At 41.2% G+C, this 20635-nt stretch overlaps 2 protein-coding genes and 1 long non-coding RNA gene across 3 annotated transcripts in view; all 3 read left to right on the forward strand.

Annotated features, from left to right (window-relative positions):
- The first annotated feature begins 2675 nt into the window (after positions 1–2675).
- On the forward strand, positions 2676–3468 carry LOC115173930 (uncharacterized). The gene is made up of 4 exons (XR_003871696.1): positions 2676–2699; positions 3041–3079; positions 3282–3326; positions 3439–3468. It is a non-coding gene; the product is annotated as an uncharacterized LOC115173930 (long non-coding RNA).
- A 77-nt stretch (positions 3469–3545) lies between these two features.
- On the forward strand, positions 3546–10156 carry LOC115173236 (macrophage receptor MARCO-like). Its single transcript, XM_029731153.1, has 7 exons — positions 3546–3589; positions 3634–3754; positions 3934–3969; positions 6107–6268; positions 6479–6523; positions 6668–6703; positions 10115–10156. The coding sequence occupies exons 1-7, from the start codon at positions 3546–3548 to the stop codon at positions 10154–10156; spliced, it is 486 nt and encodes a 161-aa protein (XP_029587013.1).
- Positions 10157–12637: 2481 nt separating this feature from the next.
- The window catches only part of LOC115173237 (collagen alpha-1(XVI) chain), a 37847-nt gene continuing 29849 nt past the window's right edge, over positions 12638–20635 (forward strand). The window contains exons 1-7 of the mRNA XM_029731154.1: positions 12638–12643; positions 12822–12863; positions 13318–13353; positions 14260–14367; positions 15343–15465; positions 17065–17118; positions 19839–19880. Coding sequence (XP_029587014.1) covers positions 12638–12643; positions 12822–12863; positions 13318–13353; positions 14260–14367; positions 15343–15465; positions 17065–17118; positions 19839–19880 — 411 coding nt within the window. The remainder of the gene's footprint in view (positions 12644–12821; positions 12864–13317; positions 13354–14259; positions 14368–15342; positions 15466–17064; positions 17119–19838; positions 19881–20635) is intronic.

The following is a 20635-nucleotide window of genomic DNA, read 5'->3' on the forward strand; positions in this document are numbered from 1 at the left end:
ATCACTGTCTCATTAGCAAAATTCAAATTATTTTAGCTTCACTTTCCAAATATACATTTTTATCTGCATTGATTTTGTGATTTATTGCCATACATACTAATTTCATAAAAACTTATCATCAGACTTTGTCTCGCTCCCCCCCTCCGTTTATTTCACCTCTCCTCTCATCTCCCTCTCTCTCTGTCTCTCTACCTCTCTCCTCCTCTGTCTCTCTTTCTCTGTCTCTGTCTCTCTACCTCTCTCTCTCTGTCTCTTTCTCATCGCTCTCCTCTCTCTCTGTCGCTCTCTCTCTGTCTCTCTGCTCTCTCTGTCTCTCTGTCTCTGTCTCTTTCTCTCTCTCTCCTGTCCTCCTCTCGATCCTCTGCTCTCTCTCTCTCGCTGTCTCTCTCCTCCCTTTGTATCTCTCTCTCTCTCTCATCCCTCTGTATCTCTCTCTCTCTCATGCTCTCTCTCTCTCCTAGGGGTTCAGACTGCAGTGAATCTGGATCTGTACAAGTAAGTGCTTGTCCATGTAAAAGACTGCATTAGCCCTCTGAGCTAGAGCCTAAACTATAGCTCGGGGATGCCAACACAACTCTTCCAGGTTACTCATCATAGAAGCTACTGCATTTACACTGACCTTCTTTGATGTAGCATATCTAGCCATGCAACAACAATCATAACTTGTGGGTTCACCAACCTTAGATACATGGTTGAACTCTGGATTGAACAGGATATTATTAAGTATAATGATGTTGCTTATTTGAGAGTTTTAGCGTGTAGTTGCACAGCTAAGCATTGCTCTTACCTGTACTGTCTGTCTGCTAGGGCAATACAACAGAAGTCTGAATCACTTAGTTGACTAATTGGCCTGTGGACTTGAATTTACCTCCCCTTCCCCATCTAGGAACTACAAGATTCCTGGAGTATAAATAATTTGGTGTGTGTGTGGTTGTTGTGGTGGTGTCATTTGTCTGTTTCTCAGTGCAAAGAGGGACGCATGGGACAGAAGGGGGAGAAAAGGCGAGTCTGTGAGTATTCTTTCTGGAGTGTAACTATTGTGTTGCGGGTGGTCAGTTCAGTGTAGTTTAGAGTGTGGGTACATTAAGACAGAGTGTGTGTGCGGGGGGGTGCAGGTTTGGGGGGGGCGACGTTGGGACCGTGAGGCGATGTGTGTGTGTGTGTGTGTGTGTGGTTGATGTGTTATTTAGTATACTCCATTGCTTCTGCAGAGTAGAGATGAGTTGTCAATATTACTGCTGCTCATCAGTCTGCCTGGTCTCATTCTGGTCCTCATTCTCTCTCTCTATCAGGTGCTTGCCCGCTAACTGGGGAGAAGCTGTCGGGCACAAGGTACGTCTGGTAAACTACTGTCTGTCTGTCTGTCTGTCTGTCTGTCTGTCTGTCTGTCTGTCTGTCTGTCTGTCTGTCTGTCTGTCTGTCTAACATTCTATATGCCTGTCTGTCTGTCTGACATTCTATATGCCTGTCTGTCTGTATCACAGTGACTGTTTCTTATTTCTTACTTTCTCCATCCCCCTTGTCTCTCTCAGGGAGATAAAGGACAGAAAGGGGATATTGGTCTCCAGGGACTATCTGGAACCCCAGGAAAGGATGTGAGTGGCTGCTTATCTCTTTCACATCAGCACTATAATCACCATCATCATCATAACCTTCATCGTTTAGAAAATGGCAGAAAAATTGATTGAAATATGTAGCCTCTTTCTGCATTCCACAATGGGGTTCCTATTATGTTGATAAGCTGAGCTGTTAGCAAACCGTAAACAGCACTTCCTATTTCACTTGAATAAACAGCATGTGTCTGTCTTATAATTGGCAGGAACAGATGCACACACACTCATGCTTGAAACACCACACACACACACACACACACACACACACACCAAACACTCCAACACACTCCCACATACCTCCTTATCAGGCTAACAGAGGGTGTTCAGTAGAATTATACTGAATTACTATTTCAAGCCTAGACTGGTACTGATATCTATTGTGCTCTCCCCGGCGTGCCTCTGGGTGTAGTCTACCTAATGCCATGCTAGATTAGACTGGAGCAACAAAGCCAGCAGAATCAATTCTGCCTCATTGACTGTGTTCCTCTCACACATACCTGGCTGAGTTCAGGCCGACTTAAACCCTTTAATCTCACCCATTCAGCCCAACGTGGATACGCATGGAAAGTTTAAACTGTGACCATAAATAGGAATTTCAGTGGTGTTTGTGTTTGCATGTGTGTGTGCTCATCAGGCTTCAATATCCTTTAGGCAGAGGTTTTCCTACTGTTTAGTAAGAGCTAAGTAATGGTCGGTGTCTCTCTCTGCAGGGTCGTACCTGGATCCATCTGTGTGGTGGGACCCAAGGTGAACAGAAGGTACTCTTTCAACAGAGTAGCTTCTCTTTTTAAATGTAGTAGTATTTAACAATGTGTACTTCCATTGTACTGGATACACTGTACCTTTCTATGTGCATGTACTGTAAACAATGCCTTTTTAGGGCCACTCGAAATCAACCTACCTATTTTCTGTTTAAATGCCATACTTTGGCATCTATTGGAACTTTAACCTCTAGGAGCTTTTTTCCCCCCAGGGTACTCTGGAAAGTTTGGGGGCCTGAAGGACTAGCAGGAGAAACCGGGAAAAACCCGGACTTTCCAGGAGTGTGCCCACGGAATGTGGAAACCAGGCCTGCCAGGCTTGCCAGTGAGTAGTGTCTCTGCTCAGGAATTCTGTTCTATCTTTCCATCCTCAGGTTTGAGGTCAGTGTCCTGTTATAACAACTCTTCACCCTCCAGTTGTCAGATGCTTAATGCACTGGGCAAGTTGGGGCTGGGATGGCAAGCAAAGAGAGGCTTTATATGGACATCTTCGAGGAGATGCTGTGTGTGTTAACCTTGACTGAAGCCAAGAAGCATCTTCCAGGAGACACCGTTTGCGTCTGTTCTTGTATGGCTCTGGTAGACAGAGGAAGTGAGAGACAGTTACAGAGGGAGATAGTTGCTCATCACTCTTTCTAACAGAGGTGTGTTTTGTTTTGTTGCTAGGGCACTCCTGGAGGACCTCCTGGATCGAAGGGAGACAAGGTAAAAAATATATCTGAAAAGTAATTCAAATCCAATTAAAACTCTGCTTCAAAACTTCCAAGGCCACAGTTTGAACATTGAAGTACTGTATATAGATTATATTGTTTGATAAGACAAACATCCCACAACAAGACTTCTGTACATTTCTGGAATGTTACAATGGTTGTTGTGGTTATGGTCCTGTTCCTCTCTTCCTGTCCAGGGGCATTCTGGGACACCAGGGAAAGATGGAGAACCAGGAGATCCTGTGAGTACAGGATGCATTCAGACCACTGTTTTGTATCCTAGTCAGTGTGTAATTTGAAACCTCATCCTCACTATCATGGTCTACTAAAATGTTAATCCTGTTGTGTTTTCAGGGTCCTAGGGGTCCTGGTGGTGGTAAAGGAGAAGGTGTGTGTTAACCCTCAGTGTCCTGGTTTGTGTGTTAGGGTTAGGGTAAGGAAGTGTACTGCATGGGTTGTGAATGTGTTTGTTCATCTCTGTGTGTATCAGTGCCAATCCTGTGAGGTGTGTGTTGACATTGTGTGTCTCTTTGGTTTTGTCCCTCTCAGGGTGACCCATGTGGTTTGTCCCGTCCTGTCTGCAGACCTGGGCAACACTGTGGCCCTCCACGGGAAGACGGGACACAAAGGAGAGCCTGGGGTCCCTGGGATAGGAGACCCTGGCCTTCCGGTGAGATATGCAGCACCCTTAATGCTCATATAGCTATTTCATTTGATATAGTCATCAAGGAATTTGCTTTTTATGAGAAAATAATGTTTATTTACAGCTAGGAATGTTTAAAATCTCATCTTCTCTCCATCTCCTCTTCTCTCCTCCCGCTATCTCCTCTCTTCTTTTCTATTCATTAGGGTCTTCAAGGAGCAGATGGGAAGGCAGGAGAGAAGGTACAGAGTCCCACCTGTTATTATATCTCATGTTTCATTCATGTGCTGTGGGAATGGGTTACATACAGTCACTAACTCACTTGTGTACACACACATACAGATGCATACACACCAGCATACCAATGCACACAACTATAAATATGTATAGGCAACACAAACTGGTCTGTTAGAAACACCACATGAGACTATCTGATCTGTTATGGACACCACATTAGACTAAACTGATCTGTTAGAGACAACACATTAGACTAATTGATCTGTTATGGACACCACATTAGACCTAACTGCATCTGTTATGGACACCACATTAGACTAACTGATCTGCTAGGAGATCACCCACATTAGACAACTGATCTGTTAGGGACACCCCATTAGACTAATGATCTGTATGGACACCACATTAGACTAACTGATCTGTATGGACATCACATTAGACTAACTGATCTGTTAGAGACACCACATTAGACTAACTGATCTGTTAGAGACACCACATTAGACTAATTGATCTGTTATGGACACCACATTAGACTAACTGACTGTTAGGGACACCACATTAGACTAACTGATCGGTTGGAACATCACATTAGACTAACTGATCTGTTAGGGACACCACATTAAACTAACTGATCTGTTAGGGACACCACATTAGACTAAATGATCTGTTAGGGACACCACTTAGAATGACTGATCTGTTAGGGACACCACATTACACTAACAGATCTGTTATGGAACATTAGAATAACTGATCTGTTAGGGACACCACATTACACTAACAGATCTGTTATGGACACATTAGAATAACTGATCTGTTAGGGGACACCACATTAGATATTGCTGCTTTTCAGAAATGAATTGAAGGATGATATTGAAAATATAGAACTTTGAACGAAATTCAGAGGGCTTTAATAATGACCTGTTTGGGTAAAAGTGCTTTACAGCATTCATTCAACAAGTCTTTGGCTGAACACAGTATTTATAGAAAAGGGCTCTCCCTCTTCATCATGTGGGCTGGTTCATGAACACAAACATAAATCACAATTGGCTCCAATGTCTACAATGTTTACATTGACCATCTGTTTCTTTCCTTAAAAAGGGGGGACATTCTGACACTGATGATCCCTCAGCTAACATCTGTGTTCATATGAAGTGTTCTTACATCCCAAAATAGTGATTGTTCACTTAGCTTAAGAATAAGCGCTGTGGAACATAGTGTACTACAGCCACGACGTGCAAATGTAATATTTGTATAACACATGATAACATACTACAGTGTACAGGTCCTCTTTGGTTCCATAGGATCGCCTGGCGTACTTCCAAGAGACATTAGATATATCTGAATAACTGATCTGTTAGGGACACAACATTAGATGTAGTTGAATAACTGATCTGTTAGGGACACCACATGAGATATAGTTGAATAACTGATCTGTAGGTACACCACATTAGATATAGTGAATAACTGATCTGTTAGGGACACCACATGAGATATAGTTGAATAACTGATCTGTTAGGTACACCACATTAGAGTATAGTTGAATAACTGATCTGTTAGGGACAACCACATTAGATAAAGTTGAATAACTGATCTGTTTGGGACACCACATTAGATATAGTTGAATAACTGATCTGTTAGGGACACCACATTAGATATAGTTGAATAACTGATCTTTTTGGGACACCACATTAGATATATCTGAATAACTGAACTGTTAGGGACACCATATTAGATATAGTTGAATAACTGATCTGTTAGGGACACCACATTATAATAAGCTGACTAACTGATCTGTTAGGGACACCACATTAGATATAGTTGAATAACTGATAATTCGGAACAACCACATTGGATATATTTGAATAACTGATCTGTTAGGGACACCACATTAGATATAGTTTGAATAACTGATATGTTCGGAAACACCACACTGGATATAGTTGAATAACTGATCTTTTAGGGACACCACATTAGATATAGTTGAATAACTGATATGTTAGGGACACCACATTGGAAATAGTTGAATAACAGATCTTTTAGGGACACCACATTAGACGCTATACCTCAAAGGAAACATGCCTATTAGTATGTGTTATCGCTAACCTGTCTCCCTGTGATAATATGTGTCTGTATGCTTGGCAGGGAGAGGTGGGGTCGGATGGTGTCAAAGGGGAAAAGGGTGATGCATGTGCTGTGTGCCCCACCCTGAGTGAAATACCTGCTGCCAACCTTGTTGCCATGGAACAAACCCTGAGACTCAAAGGAGAGAGAGGAAAACCTGGGCTGGGACAGAAGGGAGAACAGGTTAGTGTATGTGTTATTAGAATGGAATGTGTGTGTGTGTGTGTGTGTGGTGTGTGTGTGTGGTGTGTGTGTGTGTGTGTGTGTGTGGTGTGTGTGTGTGTGTGTGTGTGTGTGTTGTGTGTGGTGTGTGGATGCGCGTGCGTGTTAGTGCGTGCATTCTGTGTTGTTCTGTTTCTAACCTGGAAGTGATTTGTGTTAACTCTTGTTCAGGGGGAACCTGGAGTCAGTGGCCTGGCAGGGCTGAGAGGAGAGAAGGTTAGTGCTGAGTTGGGAACTCAATAGGGCTCAGGACGTTTGAGGTTACTTCGTACCAAAAATACATTTTATACATAAGATAAAAGACTGAACATTTAGTTTAAAAGCCAGTTCTGTTGACATTACATGTTCTCTTGTTTCCAGGGTAACACTGGTGGCAAAGGAGCTGACGGTAAAACGGTGAGAGTATATGCATATGTTAAGAGACTCTTTATGGCATACTTTTTTTCAATTTTTTTATATCCATAGTAGTTTTTGGGGGGGGAGGGGTAGATCAGCTTTAATATTGCAGACATATTGTGGCTTCCATCAATGTAATTCTCTGCATAATTTCCAATACCCCATATTTTGGGTGTAAATATAGAGTACCAGTCAAAAGTTTGGACACATACTCATTCAAGGGTTTTTCTTTATTTGTATTATTTTCTACATTGTAAAATAATAGTGAAGACATCAACACTATGAACTATCACATATGGAATCATGTAGTAACCAAAAAAGTTAAACAAATATATATTAAATATATTTAAATTTGAGATTCTTCAAAGTAGCCACCCTTTGCCTTGAAGACAGCTTTGCACACTCTTTGGCATTCTCTCAACCAGCTTCATGAAGTAGTCACCTGGAATGAATTTCAATTAACAGGTGTGCCTTCTTAAAAGTACATTTGTGGAATTTCTTTCCATGTGGATTCTCCATTCCTGAATCTGCAATCAAAAACAAGCTACAAAACACCAGTCTCAACGTCAACAGTGAAGAGGCAACTCCAGGATGCTGGCCTTCTAGACAGAGTTCCTCTGTCCAGTGTCTGTGTTCTTTTGCCCATCTTAATCTTTTCTTTTTATTGGCCAGACTGAGATATGGATTTTTCTTTGCAACTCTGCCTAGAAGGCCAGCATCCATGGAGACTGACGAGTTTCAGAAGAAAGTTCTTTGTTTCTGGCTATTTTGAGCCTGTAATCGAACCCACAAATGCTGACGCTCCAGATACTCAACTAGTCTGAAGAAGGCCAGTTTTATTGCTTTAATCAGAACAACAGTTTTCAGCTGTGCTAACATAATTGCAAAATGTTTTCTAATGATCAATTAGCCTTTTAAAATGATAAACTTGGATTAGCTAACACAATGTGCCATTGGAACACAGGAGTGATGGTTGCTGATAATGGGCCTCTGTACGCCTATGTAGATATTCCATACAAAATCAGGCGTTTCTAGCTACAATAGTCATTTACAACATTAACAATGTCTACACTGTATTTCTGATTAATTTTATGTATTTTAATGGGGAAAAAATTGCTTTTCTTTCAAAACAAGGACATTTTTAAGTGACCCCAAACTTTTGAACAGTAGTGTAAGTATAACTTTTATATGACTGAAGCCTTTAGTGAAAGGTCAATTGCTTTAATATGTAATCATTTCTGCCCTCCGAATTATATTCATTATATAAATAGGCCCGTTTCATTTTGTCTGGCTTGCCGTTTCAAATAAAATGAAGTATTTTTTGCTCATAATTAATAAAATAAGTCGTTAGGTGTAGGTAAGGCCATAAGTAAATAGGTAAACTGGGATATGACTAAAGAGTTAATCAGCTGATTTTTCCACAAATAGACAGGTATTTTCCTTTCCACAGAAGCAAGATATTATCAATTTTGCTTTCTATAAAAATGTATTGTAGTGATTTCATTTCTTTATTTCGGGATATGAATACCGAGCATGTCCACTTCCCCTTCAGACCATTTTATTGGTAAACTACACAGTAAAGTAAAAGTTTAAAAAAAATGGTGATCCAATCCGAAATATAGTACACTTATCATCTTTTGGTTGTAGTCCAGAGAGGTTAGAAAAAGTATCTAGATCCTCTATGAGGCTGTGGAGGGATTCTAATTGTTGGTTTAAAAGAAAGCATTAATCATCAGCCGTACACCTTGTTTTTAACTCCTGGATTTCTAGGCCAGTGATATTATTGTTGGATCTGATTTGTGATCAAATATTTTCCTCAGGCTTATTACAGATGCAAAAATGAGTTCAGTTGGCTGTTGTAAGGCTCTTTGGAGACAAAGTGATGAAATGCACTGTAACTACAATGCCTTACGAAAGTATTCACACCCCTTTATTTTTTTGTGTTACAAAGTGGGATTCAAATTGATTTTATTGTCATTTTTTGTCAATGATGTACACAAAATACTCTGTAATGTCCAAATTAGAAGACACATTCTAACATTTGTAAAAAAAAATAAAAAAATAAAAACATGAATATATCTTCAGTAGAAAAGTATTCAACCCCTTGAGTGAATACATGGTTAAATTCAGCTTTGGCAGCGATTACAGCTATGAGTCTTTCTTTATGCAATATTTGCACATTATAATTTTTTTGAATTCTCCAAGCTCTGTCAAGTTGCTTGTTGATAATTCCTAGACAGCCATTTTCAAGTCTTGCCATAGATTTTCAAGCCGATTTAAGTCAAAACTGTAACTAGGCCACTCAGGAACGTTCAATGTAATTTTGGTAAACAACTCCAGTGTATATTTGGCCTTGTATTTTAGGTTATTGTCCTGCTGAAAGGTGAATTTGTCTCCCAGTATCTGGGAGACTGAACCAGGTTTTCCTCTAGGATTTTGCCTGTGCTTACAGTAGCTCTATTCCGTAAATTTTTTTAAAGACTCCCTAATCCTTGCCAGTGACAAGCATACCCATAACATGATACAGTCTCCACCACGCATATGAAGAATGGTACTCAGTGATGTGTTGAATTTGCCCCAAACATAATGTTTTGTATTCAGGAAATAAAGTTAATTTCTTTGCCACATTTTTTGCAGTTTTACAAAAAAATATATATATAATAGTAATATTCTGTACAGGCTTCCTTCTTTTCACTCTGTCAATTAGGTTAGTATTGTGAGGTAACTACAATGTTGTTGATCCATCCTCAGTTTTCTCCTATCACAGCCATTATACTCTGTAACAAGTTTTAAAGTCACCATTGGCCTCATCATGAAATCTCTGAGCGGTTTCCTTCCTCTTCAGCATCTGAGTTAGAAAGGACACCTGTGTTTATGTGGTGCCTGGGTGTATTGATACACCCTCCAAAAGTGTAATTAATAACTAAGTGTAATTAATATTCAATGTCTGCTTTTTTTCTACCAATACTGTAGGTGCCCTTTTTTTTGTGAGGCATTGGAAAACCTCACTATTCTTTGTGGTTGAATCTGTGTTTGAAATTCACTCCTCGACTGAGGATGAATGAGGTAGTCATTCAAAAATCATGTTAAACACTATTATTGCACACAGAGTCTATGCAACTTATTATGTGACTTTTTAAGCACAATTTTACTCCTGACCTTATTCAGGCTTGCCATAACAAAGGGTTTCAGTACTTATTGACTCAAGACATGTCAGATTTTCATTTTTATTCATTTATAAAAAATGTAAATAAATATCATAATTCCACTTTGACACTATGGGTTATTGTGTGTAGGCTAGTGACAGAAAATCTCAATTTAATCAATTTTAAATTCAGGTTGTAACACAAGAAAATGTGGAAAAGTTAAGGGTTGTGAATACTTTCTGAAGGCATTATCTGTATCTGTTAGGGCAAAGCTGGACCCGAGGACCTAGTGGCAAGGATGGACTGAAGGGGATAAAGGTGAGAAGGTGGAGCTAACATACTAACTAATAATACTGGGTGATGTCATCATGTTATGTTTTGTTTTGATATGATATGATGTTTATGTTGTGTTTTGATATGATATGTTGTGTTTTGGTATGATGTGTTATGTTGTGTTGGTATGATATGTTGTGTTTTGGTATGATGTGTTATGTTATGATGTGTTTGGTATCATATGTTGTGTTTTGGTATGATATGTTGTGTTGTGTTTTGGTATTATGTGTTATGTTGTGTTGTGTTTGGTATGATATGTTGTGTTTGGTATGATGTGTTATGTTATGTTGTGTTTGGTATGATATGTTGTGTTTTGGTATGATATGTTGTGTTGTGTTTGGTATGATGTGTTGTGTTGTGTTTGGTATGATATGTTGTGTTGTGTTTGGTATGATGTGTTATGTTATGTTGTGTTAGGTATGATATGTTGTGTTTTGGTATGATATGTTGTGTTTTGGTATGATATGTTATGTTGTGTTTTGATATGATATGTTGTGGTCCCGTGTGGCTCAGTTAGTAGAGCATGGTGTTTGCAACGCCAGGGTTGTGGGTTCGATTCCCACGGGGGACCAGTACGGAGAGAAAAAAATAAAAAATAAAATATGTATGAAATGTATGCATTCACTACTGTAAGTCGCTCTGGATAAGAGTGTCTGCTAAATTACATAAATTAATATGTTATGTTGTGTTTTGGTATGATGTGTTGTGTTGTGTTGGTATGATATGTTGTGTTGTGTTTGGTATGATGTGTTATGCTATGTTGTGTTTGGTATGATATGTTGTGTTTTGGTATGATATGTTATTTTGTGTTTTGATATGATATGATATGTTCTGTTATGTTGTTTTTGGTATGATGTGTTATGTTATGTGTTATGTTGTGTTTTGATATGATATGTTGTGTTGTGTTTGGTATGATATGTTGTGTTTGGTATGATGTGTTATGTTGTGTTTGGTATGATATGTTGTGTTTTGGTATGATATGTAGTGTTGTGTTTTGGTATGATGTGTTGTGTTTGGTATGATATGTTGTGTTGTGTTTGGTATGATGTGTTATGTTATGTTGTGTTTGGTATGATATGTTGTGTTTTGGTATGATATGTTATGTTGTGTTTTGATATGATATGATGTGTTGTGTTATGTTGTGTTTGGTATGATATGTTGTGTTTGGTATGATGTGTTATGTTATGTTGTGTTTGGTATGATATGTTGTGTTTTGGTATGATATGTTATGTTGTGTTTTGATATGATATGTTGTGTTGTGTTTGGTATGATGTGTTATGTTGTGTTTTGGTATGATGTGTTATGTGTGTTTTGGTATGATATGTTTGTGTTTTGGTATGATGTGTTATGTTGTGTTTTGGTATGATGTGTTAGTTGTGTTTGGTATGATATGTTATGTTGTGTTTTGGTATGTTATGTTGTGTTTTGATATGATATGTTGTGTTGTGTTATGTTGTGTTTTGGTATGATGTGTTATGTTGTGTTTTGGTATGATGTGTTATGTTAAGTTGTGTTTGGTATGATATGTTGTGTTTTGGTATGATATGTTATGTTGTGTTTTGATATGATATGTTGTGTTATGTTGTGTTTTGGTATGATGTGTTATGTTGTGCTTTGGTATGATGTGTTATGTTGTGTTTTGGTATGATGTGTTTATGTTGTGTTTGGTATGATATGTTGTGTTTTGGTATGATATGTTATGTTGTGTTTTGATAATGATATGTTGTGTTGTGTTATGTTGTGTTTGGTATGATGTGTTATGTTGGTTGTTGTATGATGTGTTATGTTATGTTGTGTTTGGTATGATATGTTGTGTTTTGGTATGATATGTTATGTTGTGTTTTGGTATGATATGTTATGTTGTGTTTTGGTATGATATGTTGTGTTTTGGTATGATATGTTATGTTGTGTTTTGGTATGATGTGTTATGTTGTGTTTGGTATGATGTGTTATGTTGTGTTTGGTATGATATGTTGTGTTTTGGTATGATATGTTATGTTGTGTTTTGATATGATATGTTGTGTTGTGTTATGTTGTGTTTTGGTATGATGTGTTATGTTGTGTTTAGGTATGATGTAGTTATGTGATGTTGTTGTTTGGTATGATATGTTGTGTTTTGGTATGATATGTTATATTATGTTGTGTTTTGGTATATTATGTTGTGTTGTGTTGTGTTGTGTTTTGGTATGATGTGTTATGTTGTGTTTGGTATGATGTGTTATGTTGTGTTTTAGTATGATATGTTGTGTTTTGGTATGATATGTTATATTATGTTGTGTTTTGGTATATTATGTTGTTGTGTTTTGGTATGATGTGTTATGTTATGTTTTGGATTGATTGTGTTGTGGTGTGATTATTTTGACAGGGAGATCCAGGGATGCCTGGTCTCAGGAACTCCAGGCCCTAAAGGAGAGAAGGTGAAGTTGTGTGTTAGTTTGGTGTGTACATCTTTACCATGAAAGTATGTCTATACGTTTGTATGTGTGGTATGTGTGTATCGTTTGCCAACAGTCCTAAGCCAGTGTTTCTCCCCTCTACCCAGGGTGCGTCGTGTGGGGGTGGTTGCCAGTCTTCTCCCTCTGAGGTGGGCAGTGGGACGTCCTTCGTCAAGGTGCTAGCGGGTGAAACTGGCCCTCCAGGGCCCGCCGGGCCTGCAGGAGAGGGCAACCGACGGCAAACAGGTGAGACCCCCACTACCTGGAGAGAAGATGGCTATGAGGACTCTACCTACTTTGTCGACCTGGTTTGCATTATTTTGACCATGCTTGTTTAACATGACTAAGCCAACAACATACACATGCGTCTGTCAAACCCACTAAAAACACCAAACTGACCTTAGATCACTGTATACACTGCAACTTAAATATTGGCCCAGTCATGACATATGCAGGGTACTCCCCCACCTACCACAGGATACGCCAAGGTGAGCTATAAATCTCAATGAAATGGTAAGATACTGTGTCTCAGCTTAATTACATGGGCCTCAGTGGTTAGTGCTGTGTCAACGGGTTTATATCAGAATGGGTAGAGGCTTGCACAGGTGTAGTGTGTGTGCATGCGTGCGTGCCTGCGTGTGCATAATCTTATAGGTGCGTATCACTCTAAATCTCTGTCTTTTCCTGTCTCTTTGCACAGGGTGTTCCAGGTCGTGATGGTCTAAGGGGAGAGAAGGTAAGTTCTTCATTACAGGGTTTTCTTTGTAGAAGTCTCTGAATAGAATTGAAAGATGCGAAGGGACAGTAATGTATTCATTCTCAGCTAGTGCCAGGATATGTGACAAAGCCTCTGGGGAATTCAGTCCACCTTAAATAGCCTTGTTGCCTGCAGAGAAATCCAATCACATTGATTTAAATTATGTCCCTAGGGAACTCAGTACCTTAGTTAACCTAATGTCCACAGGAAAATCAGTCCGCCTTAAATAAGACATTGAATAACCCAGGGAAATTAGTCTATTTTGAATGTAGCCTGTTACTCCAGGGAACAAGCAGACTAGACCCGCCTTAAATCATCTAATATCTCCAGGTACTTTAGTCCTCCTTAAATGAGCAGATACCCCTAAAACGACTGCAGAGAAATCAGACTACATTAGATTAGCTCATGTCTCTGGGGTCCTCAGACCACCTTAAACCAGGCAATGTCATTAGGAAAACCTAGAAAAGCCTCCGATCCATCTGCAAATGAGTCCAGCTTAAATTAACTTTAGGTCCCTGGAGGGCTTGGTCCAATTTAAATAACCATAGTCCCTATAAACTGGGAAGTCCACTGGAAAATCAGCCTACCTTAAAAAAATGTAGGACCTCGGAGGAATCTGAGGATTCAGTCGGACCACCTTAAATAACCTTGACTGTAGCACACACTGATGTTACCTGAGCTAAGACTGGCAGTTAAAATACAATTGAAGAATCTGGTATCACAAACCCAGATTAAGCCTATTGATAATTAGTCTTCATTCATAGACATGGCTTGCTTGAATGATTCCTGGACTATAGTTATATTATCTTTATTTATGAATGTTCAAGTACGAGTCACAGACCAGATCCGTATTATTGATTAAAATGCATATGTCTCATTTGGAAGGGCGACCAGGGTGAGCAGGGAGACCAAGGATTAGCCGGAACCCATGGAACCCAGGGCCTGTCTGGAGAGCCTGGTCGGGATGGACTAACTGGACTGAAGGGAGAGAAGGTATGGAACACCCAACCAACCAATCAATGAGTCAGCCTGACTATCTGGCTGGTTAGTTGGCTGTCTTTTTGGCTGTTTATCCATCCATCTCCCTTATCTGTCCAAGTATCTTATAACGTATCCTTATGACTATATAGATTGTGAATCCAAGATCGCATAAGCGTATTAAAGATGATGCTATAAAAGGCTGTTAATTAAATAAACTATCTTCAACATCCTGTATAGCAGATGAACTAACTAATTATTTAACGATCAAACTATCTAACTATCCATCTAACTAACTAACAATCAAACTATCTATCTAACTAATGAACTAATTAAATATATATATATCTACGCTACATGACCGTCAAACATCTCATTCCAAAATCATGGGTATTAATATGGAGTTGGTCCCCTTTTGCTGCTATAACAGCCTCCACTCTTCTGGCAAGGCTTTCCACTAGATGTTGGAACATTGCTGCGGGGACTTGCTTCCATTCAGCCACAAGAGCATTAGTGAGGTTGGGCACTGGTGTTGGGCGATTAGGCCTGGCTCAGTCAGCATTCCAATTCATCCCAAAGGTGTTCAATTGGGTTAAGGTCAGGGCTCTATGCAGGCCAGTCAAGTTCTTCCACACCAATCTCGACAAACCATTTCTGTATGGCCCTCGCTTTGTGCACGGGGGTATTACCATGCTGAAACATGAAAGGGCCTTCCCCAAACTGTTGCCAAAACGTTGGAAGCGCAGAATCGCCTAGAATGTAATTGTATGCAGTAGCATTACGATTTCCCTTCACTGGAACTAAGGGGCCTAGCCCGAACCATGAAAAACAGCCTCCGACCAGTATTCCTCCTCCGAACAGTTCTTGTGCTGACGTTGCTTTGATCTATATGTGTGTTTGTCTGCCTGCCCATCTAACTATCTAATGTAACCAACTAACCCAGACTGTTCTCTCTCTTGTTGACTGTTTTTGTGTTGTATGTATCACCAGGGAGATGCGTGTGAGAGCTGTGCGCCTGTCTCTGGGCGGCAGATGGGTGTAGGAGGGGTGCAGGGACCCAAGGGAGAGAGGGGCGACCCGGGACCCCCAGGAGAGGGGAAAGTAGGGAAACATGTAAGTGTGCAGCATGACTGGCCTTTGACATGTACTGTTATAGCTCTACACATACAGTACCAGTCAAAAGTTTAGACTCCTCTTCTCATTCAAGGGTTTTTCTTAATTTTTTTCTACATTGTAGAATAATAGTGAAGATATCAACACTATGAAATAACACATATTGAATCATGTGGTAACCAAAAAAGTGTTAAACAAATCAAAATATATTTTATATTTGAGATTCTTCAAAGTAACACCCTTTGCCTTGATGACCGCTTTGCACACTCTTGGCATTCTCTCAACCAGCTTCACCTGGAATGCTTTTCCAACAGTCTTGAAGGAGTTCCCACATATGCTGAGCACTTGCTGGCTGCTTTTCATTCTGATGCAGAACTCCATCACTATCCTTCTTGGTCAAATAGCCCTTACACACCCTAGAGGTGTGTTGGGTCATTGTCCTGTTGAAAAAGAAATGATAGTCCCACTAAGCGCAAACCAGATGGGATGGCATATTGCTGCAGAATGCTGTGGTAGCCATGCTGGTTAACTGTGACTTGAATTCTAAATAAATCACTGACAGTGTCACCAGCAAAGCACCATCACACCTCCTCCTCCATGCTTCACGGTGGGAACCACACATGCAGAGATCATCCGAGATCATCCGTTCACCTACTCTGCGTCTCACAAGACATCTCAAATTTTGACTCATCAGACCAAAGAACAGATTTCCACCAATCTAATGTCCATTGCTCATGTTTCTTGGCCCAAGCAAGTCTCTTCTTCTTATTGGTGTCCTTTAGTAGTGGTTTCTTTGTATCAATTCGACCATGAAGACCTGATTCACGCAGTCTCCTCTGAACAGTTCATGTTGAGATGTGTCTGTTACTTGAACTCTGTGAAGCATTTATTTTGGCTGCAATCTGAGGTGCAGTTAATTCTAATGAATTTATCCTCTGCAGCAGAGGTAACTCTGGGTCTTCCTTTCCTGTGGCGGTCGTCATGAGAGCCAGTTTCATCATAGCGCTTGATGGTTTTTGCGACTGCACTTGAAGAAACTTTCAAAGTTCTTGAAATTTTCCGGATTGACTGACCTTCATGTCCTAAAGTAATGATGCACTGTCGTTTCTCTTTGCTTATTTGAGCTGTTCTTGCTATAATATGGACTTGGTGTTTTACCAAGTAGGGCTATGTTCTGTATACCACCCTACCTTGTCAAAACACAACTGATTGGCTCAAAACGCATTAAGAAGGAAAGAAATTCCACAAATTAACTTCTAACAAGGCACACCTGTTAATTTAAATGCCTTCCAGGTGATTACCTCATGAACCTGGTTGAGAGAATGCCAAGAGTGTGCAAAGCTGTCATCAAGGCAAGAGTGGCTACTTGGAAGAATCTCAAATATAAAATATATTTTGATTTATTTAACACTTTTTGGGTTACTACATGATTCCATATGTGTTATTTAATAGTTTTGAAGTCTTCACTATTATTCTACAATGTAGAAAATAGAATAAAACTTTAATGAGTGTTGAGTGTGTCCAAACTTTTGACTGGTACTTTACACTTCTTCTTTATTTTTCTTCTCTATCTTGTCTTTCTATCTTTCCATCTACCAGGGCAAACCAGGTCTTCCCGGTGTCCAAGGGCCTATAGGACCAAAAGGAAGCCAGGTACAGTATGATCATTTGCCATGCTCACGTACAAGGGTTGGTGTGAGTTTCACTAGTGGCTGACTGAGTGTGTGTGTCTGTGCTGACTCAGTGTGTGTGTGTCTGTGCTGATTCAGTGTGTGTCTGTGCTGACTCAGTGTGTGTCTCTGTGCTGACTCAGTGTGTGTGGCTGTGCTGACTCAGTGTGTGTGGCTGTGCTGACTCAGTGTGTGTGGCTGTGTTGACTCAGTGTGTGTGGCTGTGCTGACTCCATGTGTGTGTGTCTGTGCTGACTCTGTGTGTGTGTGTCTGTGCTGACTCACTGTGTGTGTGTGTCTGTACTGACTCAGTGTGTGTGTGTCTGTGCTGACTCACTGTGTGTGTCTGTACTGACTCACTGTGTGTGTGTGTCTGTACTGACTCAGTGTGTGTGTGTCTGTGCTGACTCAGTGTGTGTGTGTGTGTCTGTGCTGACTCCGTGTGTGTGTGTGTCTGTGCTGACTCAGTGTGTGTGTGTGTCTGTGCTGACTCAGTGTGTGTGGATGTGCTGACTCAGTGTGTGTGTGTGTCTGTGCTGACTCAGTGTGTGTGGATGTGCTGACTCAGTGTGTGTGTGTGTCTGTGCTGACTCAATGTGTGTGTGTGTGTCTATGCTGACTCAGTGTGTGTGTCTGTGCTGACTCAGTGTGTGTGTGTGTCTGTGCTGACTCAGTGTGTGTGGATGTGCTGACTCAGTGTGTGTGTGTGTCTGTGCTGACTCAATGTGTGTGTGTGTGTGTCTGTGCTGACTCAGTGTGTGTGTGTCTGTGCTGACTCAGTGTGTGTCTCTGTGCTGACTCAGTGTGTGTCTCTGTGCTGACTCAGTGTGTGTGGCTGTGCTGACTCAGTGTGTGTCTCTGTGCTAACTCAGTGTGTGTGTCTGTGCTGACTCCGTGTTTGTGTGTGTGTGTCTGTGCTGACTCAATGTGTGTGTGTGTCTGTGCTGACTCTGTGTGTGTGTGTCTGTACTGACACAGTGTGTGTGTCTGTGCTGACTCCATGTGTGTGTCTGCGCTGACTCCATGTGTGTCTGTGCTGACTCAGTGTGTGTGTGTGTCTGTGCTGACTCCGTGTGTTTGTGTCTGTGCTGACTCAGTGTGTGTGTGTCTGTGCTGACTCAGTGTGTGTGTGTCTGTGCTGACTCAGTGTGTGTGTCTGTGCTGACTCAGTGTGTTTGTGTCTGTGCTGACTCTGTGTGTGTGTCTGTACTGACTCAGTGTGTGTGTCTGTACTGACTCAGTGTGTGTGTCTGTGCTGACTCAGTGTGTGTGTCTGTGCTGACTGAATGTGTGTGTCTATGCTGACTCAGTGTGTGTGTGTCTATGCTGACTCAGTATGTGTGTGTCTATGCTGACTCAGTGTGTGTGTGTGTCTGTGCTGACTCAGTGTGTGTCTCTGTGCTGACTCAGTGTGTGTGTCTGTGCTGACTCAGTGTGTGTGGATGTGCTGACTCAGTGTGTGTGTCTGTGCTGACTCAGTGTGTGTCTCTGTGCTGACTCAGTGTGTGTCTCTGTGCTGACTCAGTGTGTGTCTCTGTGCTGACTCAGTGTGTGTGGATGTGCTGACTCAGTGTGTGTGGATGTGCTGACTCAGTGTGTGTCTCTGTGCTGACTCAGTGTGTGTGTCTGTGCTGACTCCGTGTTTGTGGTGTGTGTGTCTGTGCTGACTCAATGTGTGTGTGTGTCTGTGCTGACTCTGTGTGTGTGTGTCTGTACTGACTGAATGTGTGTGTGTCTATGCTGCCTCAGAGTGTGTGTGTCTATGCTGACTCAGAATGTGTCTCTGTGCTGACTCAGTGTGTGTGGATGTGCTGACTCAGTGTGTGTGGATGTGCTGACTCAGTGTGTGTCTCTGTGCTGACTCAGTGTGTGTGTCTGTGCTGACTCCGTGTTTGTGTGTGTGTGTCTGTGCTGACTCAATGTGTGTGTGTGTCTGTGCTGACTCTGTGTGTGTGTGTGTCTGTACTGACTGAATGTGTGTGTGTCTATGCTGCCTCAGTGTGTGTGTGTCTATGCTGACTCAGAATGTGTGTGTCTATGCTGACTCAGTATGTGTGTGTCTATGCTGACTCAATGTGTGTGTGTCTGTACTGACTCACTGTGTGTGTCTGTACTGACTCAGTGTGTGTGTCTGTACTGACTCAGTGTGTGTGTCTGTGCTGACTCCGTGTGTGTGTGTGTCTATGCTGACTCAGTGTGTGTGTGTCTATGCTGACTCAGTGTGTGTGTGTCTATGCTGACTCAGTGTGTGTCTCTGTGCTGAGTGTGTGTGTCTGTGCTGACTCACTGTGTGTGTGTCTGTATGACTCAGTGTGTGTGTCTGTGCTGACTCCGTGTGTGTGTCTGTGCTGACTCCGTGTGTGTGTGTGCTGACTCACTGTGTGTGTATGTGTGTGCTGATACCGTGTGTGTGTGTCTGTGCTGACTCAGTGTGTGTGGATGTGTCTGTGCTGACTCAGTGTGTGTGGATGTGTCTGTGCTGACTCAGTGTGTGTGTCTGTGCTGACTCAGTGTGTTGACTCACTGTGTGTGTGTGTGTGCTGACTCACTGTGTGTGTGTGTGTGTGCTGACTCACTGTGTGTGTGTGTGTGTGCTGACTCACTGTGTGTGTGTGTATCTGTGCTGACTCCGTGTGTGTGTCTGTGCTGACTCCGTGTGTGTGTCTGTGCTGACTCAGTGTGTGTCTGTGCTGCTCCCTGTAGGGTGACCCAGGAGTTGAAGGGGTGGGCATCCCAGGACCTCAGGTAAGACATTTTTTTGAACATCTAGGTCAGGTGTGTCAAACTCATTCCACAGAGGGCCTAGTGTCTAATGGTTTTTAGTTTTTCTTTCAATTAAGACCTAGACAACCAGGTGAGGGGAGTTCCTTACTAATCAGTGACCTTCATTTTATTTATTTTTTATTTCACCTTTATTTAACCAGGTAGGCCAGTTGAGAACAAGTTCTCATTTACAACTGCGACCTGGCCAAGATAAAGCAAAGCAGTGCGACACAAACAACAACACAGAGTTACACATGGAATAAACAAGCGTACAGTCAATAACAATAGAAAAAAATAAAGTCAATATACAGTGTGTGCAAATGGCATGAGGAGGTATGGCAATAAATAGTTCATAGTAGCGGAGTAATTACAATTTGGCAGATTAACACTGGAGTGATAGATGAGCAGATGAAGATGTACAAGTAGAAATACTGGTGTGCAAAAGAGCAGAAAAGTAAATAAAAACAATATAGGGATGAGGTAGGTAGATTGGGTGGGCTATTTACAGATGGGCTATGTACAGCTGCAGCGATTGGTTAGCTGCTCAGATAGCTGATGTTTAAAGTTAGTGAGGGAAATATAAGTCTCCAGCTTCAGCGATTTTTGCAATTCGTTCCAGTAATTGGCAGCAGAGAACTGGAAGAAAAGGCGGCCAAAGAGGTGTTGGCTTTGGGGATGACCAGTGAGATATACCTGCTGGAGCGCGTGCTACTGTTGGGTGTTGTTATCGTGATAAG

The sequence above is a fragment of the Salmo trutta genome, chromosome 34 (genome assembly GCF_901001165.1).
Source record: "Salmo trutta chromosome 34, fSalTru1.1, whole genome shotgun sequence".
Taxonomy (NCBI): Eukaryota; Metazoa; Chordata; class Actinopteri; order Salmoniformes; family Salmonidae; genus Salmo; species Salmo trutta.